The sequence below is a fragment of the Scylla paramamosain genome, chromosome 43, assembly GCF_035594125.1.
Source record: "Scylla paramamosain isolate STU-SP2022 chromosome 43, ASM3559412v1, whole genome shotgun sequence".
NCBI classification, from domain to species: Eukaryota; Metazoa; Arthropoda; class Malacostraca; order Decapoda; family Portunidae; genus Scylla; species Scylla paramamosain.
The window spans coordinates 4391184-4397183 of NC_087193.1; the positions used below are offsets into that span (position 1 = coordinate 4391184).

General features: G+C 42.1%; 1 protein-coding gene across 5 annotated transcripts in view; it reads right to left on the reverse strand.

The window, feature by feature from the left end:
* Positions 1 to 2524: 2524 nt before the first annotated feature.
* LOC135093544 (QRFP-like peptide receptor) overlaps positions 2525 to 6000 on the reverse strand; it is a 50986-nt gene continuing 47510 nt past the window's right edge. For all 5 annotated transcript variants that reach the window (XM_063992886.1, XM_063992888.1, XM_063992884.1 and 2 more), the window contains 2 exons: positions 5482 to 5599; positions 2525 to 5058 (listed from right to left, as the gene is read on the reverse strand). In XM_063992886.1, the coding sequence (XP_063848956.1) occupies positions 4786 to 5058; positions 5482 to 5599 (391 nt within the window). In that variant the 3' untranslated portion in view covers positions 2525 to 4785. The remainder of the gene's footprint in view (positions 5059 to 5481; positions 5600 to 6000) is intronic.

The following is a 6000-nucleotide window of genomic DNA, read 5'->3' on the forward strand; positions in this document are numbered from 1 at the left end:
GCTGAGAACGGCTGTGGCTCTGACTCACTCAATCACTCAGTGAGAACAGTCACACAGAGCAAGGAGAGGAAAACACACTTCTTCTTATGTCCATGTATTACACAAGAGTATACAAGTCACCGTGCAATACACACAGACAGATAAAGGGGCAGCAGATACTCGCACCGTCACAATCACACGCAAACTCTACTCGTAAGGACTCAACTCGCATTCCCTTTTTCTCGCTCACGCGTCTTGTCACGTCTCGGTCTAGGTACTCTCTCCCTGTCCCTCAGTGCCACAGGGTGCCTCACGTCCTGTTTCCTATGTCACCACATCTGCCAGGCGACACTTAACTACACCTATTCTAGCTTGCAAGATATAAGTACGAGTCATGCAGATTATCAATACTGGTAAGGATAATTGCTACTTAATACTATACATGCACTCACGCTCTCTGAACTACAATTAAACGGTACCGTGTAACAATTATTCCATGGTTAGCTAACCCTCACACACACACACACACACACATAGACACACACACGGAGACCCTCATGACCCCAGGGCCTCAGAGGTCAACTTATAGGCTTGTGTCAGCCCTCTTTCCTTTATCGCTGTAGATAACGGCGCCAGCCTCTGAACAACGAACCACACAATGCCGCTAGTTAAGTCACCCACACATGTATTCACACATGTACTCATATGAGGCTATCTCATACACACAGCACGCTCATGTGCTGTGTTAAAAAGCAGACTAGATCAAAATTGTTTGGGGGAATTCTGACCTTAATGCAGACGGAGCCCTGGAGACGGCAGCCACCCGGCGCTGCTCAGGAAGCATAACCGGCCGTGCTGGTAAAATTAAGTAGGGATCGATAAAGTGTGAGCATCAGCGAAACCAACAAAACCATGAATCTCGTCTCGGTCAGAGCAAGAAAAGCGAAGTCAGTATTGTAATAAAACTAACGTTGATTCAGAAACAATTAAAGATTAATATAAACAACATCCTTTTACGTAGTCTATTGAGGAAAAGCAAAATGTTACGCGGGTTTTGTTGCTTTACAGACCACGTGTGAAGTGAATGAAATAACACAAGTAAATAAACGCTAATAAAAACAATATCCCTACAGTCCACTGAACAAAAAATGAGTTACACGGTGTTCGTTGTTTTGCAGACCAATTGTGTGTTGCTTTTTCTGCATTGCAACACCTGATTTTAAGGCAGATCTCGCATAGTGCTTCAACTAATAGGGAAAGGTGTCTTTGTCAAACCTCCTTGGGTTCACTGCACCAGACATTATGCCATTTGAAGAGAGGAATGGCAGGATGCATGTGGCAGGTTTTTCATGATTAAATTTAAGTACGAGGGTGAGTTAATTAAGTCTCTTAGGTAACCAAGTCGATATGATCCGGTGATTTAATTAGCATACTTTATTAGCACACACACACACACACACACACACACACACACACAAGGTCTCCACACTTACGCATACTAAGTAATTACTTCAGATTATGAACCACCAGTGACATGGCCTTCCATATTGTACGTTAACTGGGTAACTGGAGAAACAGATTATATATCTTTGTGCACCATCATCATTAAGTGGAGAATTATCTGTAGTATATTGAAAGAAGCCTCGAGGCGCCAGCACACTCACGCGACGGACTGCCAGAGTGAAGTATTGATATCCCCATCACCCCCATTACCATAACACATCACCGTGACAACGTTCCCTTAAGTACCTGTCAGTACCCGAGGAGGTGCACGTGTACTGGGGAAGAGACCAATTCCCAATATGGATTTTTTTTCTTTTAATGTTACAAAGACCTTGTCAACCAATCTTCAGGATCATAAAAACTCCTGCTAAACCTTTATTTCCTAACCTGTTTAATAAGTCTCCCAGGTAAGGCAGCGAATTTTTTTTTTTTTTTTTTTTTTTTTAGAATGGCTTCCTATGATTCAGAATCCTTGTGAAACTATTACTAGAATTATGAAAACCTTGCAGTCTCAATAACTTCCACTAAAGCTTGGAAAAAGTTTGCGACGTAAGATGCCGAGGCGTTTGAGAATGGTGTCCAAAGTTCAGAATCCTTGTCAAACCAAAACTAGAATAATGAAAACACTTGCAAAACCCCAATAACTTCCATTAGAGCTTCTTCAGTTTTCGAGGTAAGGCACCGAAACGTTTGAGAATATTGGCCTATGATTCGGAATCCTTGTCAAGCTATCACTGGAATCACTAAAACACTCTTGTAAAAAACCCAACAACTTCCAGAAGACCCTGAAAGTTTTCGAGCTAAGTCGCCGAAACCTCTGATTACGAATGATGTCCTAAGATTCTCCATTCTTGTCAAACCATCACTAGATCCATAGAAATACTTAAACTATTAAAAAAAAAAATTATGAAAACACTCTTGAACAACCGCAATAACTTCCACTAGAGCCTCTTCAGTTTTCGAATTAAGGAGCCGAAACGTATGATTAACCATCCCAAAATTCACCGTCAATATCGCACACGCAGAAGGAGACTAAGAGGCCTTTACTGAACACAGCTTTATTTCCACGTGTATAATTTAAGGTTACGTGACACAGCGGGAAGCAAGGCGGGCAGTGGTGTGTCGGTCCGCCTTCAACACTGTTTCGAAGCTTCATTCGCGCTTCTTCACCCCTGACTCGCTCATGAAGTCTTTATTGACACAGAGTGGAGAGTATATACAAACACATACATTTTTTTTTTCCTTTTCAGTCTCAAATATCACATGAAAAGGACTGAATATATATTTTATTCCGAAGTTTCAGTCATTCTTTACTTACATCAGTTAATATACGCAGGGAAGGAATAAACTTACATTTCCTTTCATCTTTTCCAATCTCAAACATCAAACCAAAAAAAGATTCACTTTTAAATATGATTCCATTTACAATATGGACTGCCACGAGTAGACCTGATGGCTTCTTGCAGCTTTCCTTATGTTTTTATTTACCGAAGCTCCACAATATGGTTCGAAACGTGACCATGTACACCTTAATCTTACGAGGGAAGGAATATATATATATAAACACATCAATATGTATATAAATCCACTCCCAAAGCATCACGTGATCTGAGTCAATATACAGTGATTCTCCCAATGTGTGTGTGTGTGTGTGTGTGTGTGTTTTGATGCCACTGTGCTGTGCTGTTGAAAAGGACTCATTTAATTATTTTTTTTTGTATATATTTTCACGTGTTATAGAGGCTGTGTTATGGAGAGAGAGAGAGAGAGAGAGAGAGAGAGAGAGAGAGAGAGAGAGAGAGAGAGAGAGAGAGAGAGAGAGAGAGAGAGAGAGAGAAGACAAAAAACCCCAGTTTATATTACTGCTCTCAAAAAATGTAAAAAATCAAAATATATACATGACGTTTCCTCTCCACTCCTCACACTTAGAACACAACAATCTGAGAAAACACCTAGAAAAAAAAAATAATATCCATGCAATTTTTATTATATATTTTTATTTTTTTTTCCATAAGGTGGATCTACATGAACCTATACATACATACATAGATACATACACATGACTGTTAAAACACCTAGAGAGTGGAGTTCACGTCTACATTGAAGGTACACATGGCGCACACCGAAGTCTACAGCAACCACGCAGTATCCACATGTACTGTACGTGCAGTGTGGTGGTGGTGGTGGTGTGTGTAGTTGTGTACAGTCGCGGCCAGAAGTCTTGTCACCTGACGCTCCCACTTCCACTGTGCTTAGCGTGTTCCCTCAGCCTCATGTCCTCTGATCTCCTTGGAACCCTTCACTTCTCGGGTTCTGTCAGGTGATCGGCAGCATATCAGACTTACGGTTGAGGCGACACGGTTAAATTAGTGGAAAAGAATACGAGGAAAAACTTTTGGCTTTGACTGTACGTGTGATTAATGGCCGGTATTCAGAAACCCTTAGGTCTCACCACGACTATTTTCCGAGGCCACTGAGATGACTAGCCGGGTTCTCACGATTGTTTCTTGTTATTAATGTACAAATCGTGTTCATCTGTCGCTGGAACACCTTTAAAAACCCGTGTCACTTCAACTAGAGCCTTTTGAATGTAGTGGAGGTGCGGCGCAGAAGTGTTTCAGAATATGGATGGATGACACACACACTTACATGGAAAGTGGACGAGTTATGAGGAAAGTGAATGAATGAATGAATGAATGAATGAATGAATGATAGTGATGGTGGTGGTGGTGGTCGTGGTGGTAGTGATGGTGGTGGTGAAGGTAATAATAATTATGACAATAATAATAATAATAATAATAATAATAATAATAATAATAATAATAATAATAATAATAATAATAATAATAATGATAATAATAATAATAGTAGTAGTAGTAGTAGTAGCAGTGGTAGTAGTAGTAGTAGCATAGCAAATATAGATAAAAATTTAACCTGGAGAGCATTGATAATGATAATGATACAACAGGTAACAGTAGTAGTAGTAGTAGTAGTAGCGGTGGTAATAATAATAATAATAATAATAATAATAATAATAATAATAATAATAATAATAATAATAATGATAATGATAATAATAATAATAATAATAATAATAATAATAATAATAATAATAATAATAATAATAATAATAATAAAAATAATAGCAACAATAATAATACCAACAATAACAACAACAACAACAACAATCACAATGGCAGTAATAGCAAATGGTAATGATGACAATGACGAATCACGCAGCAGGAGGTAACGCAAGGTGAGGTAACGCAAGGTAAGACGCGGCTGCACCACCTGTCACCCCCCTCACACGATCTCCTCCTTGCCTTTCATCCCCATCCCCTCCGGCAGGTCATTCACGTCATAGATCTCATTTTCGTGATACAGCGGCAGGCGGGACCTTCTCTTGCCGTGCCTCCTGCAGCAGCCGCACATGCCCCGCCCCACGCTGTCCCCGGAGGAGCTAGACGCCCTTGTGCTCAGCTTACTTCCGTTCTGCCCGCCTAGAGAAGCGTCGCTCTTCAGTAGGTGCATGCCCGTGGTGGAGTGCAGAGGCGCGGATCCCATGCCGTCACACACCTGGGGATGTACCTGTGTGTAGTGTGTGTTCCTCCTTCGTCAGGTAGTGGTCAGGTGGTGGTAATTTTATTTTAGGTTTTTTTACGTTTGAGGAAGAAGAATGGACGGGAGACACACCTGAAAATTCTACTCTACCACACACCTGAGGGAATACCTGTGTGTAAATTCTGTTCCTCCTTCGTCAGGTGGTGGTTGGTTAATAACAAAGCAAGGTGGTAATTTTTATATATGAGGAAAGGGGTGAACTGGCTGCTGCACCTGAACACAACACACACACACACACACACACACCCTTCCCAAAACCCTCATTCACACCCATCCTTACATAAGACACATCCCTACACACACACACACACACACACACACACACACACACACACACACACACACACACACACACACACACACACACACACACCCCACCTTGCAGCCATGGTCGTGGGCGGTGTCACAGTGCGTTACGGCCCTTAACTCCCTGCTGGACCCTGAGAAGAGATGACGACCGCTGTGTGACGGCGTGAGGGAGCTTCTCTGCGTAACCCTGTGGGGAGGCTGGGTATTAGTGCCTTGGGGAGATAACAGGTAGGGACGGGGTGAAGGGGACATGGGAGGGAGACATAATGAGAGAAATTGTGGGGATAAATTGTGGGGATATTCTCTCTGTGTGGGGATATTTCTGGGTGGACTGGAAATGGGGGTTTGTGGGGGTGGTCCCTGGGGAGGATGACAGTCAGGGAAAGGAGGGGGAAACATGGGGGAGGGAAACAGGGAGGGTAGCTTAGTGATTGTTGGGATTTTCTGAGTGGGGAATAGAAGAAGCTGGGGAATAGAAGAAGCTGGGGACTTAATGCATGGTGGAATGACAGATGGGGAGATGGGAAGGTGAACGTGAAAGTGGAAGCATTAGAACTGGAAGGGATATTGGGAAGCTGGGGAGGTGAA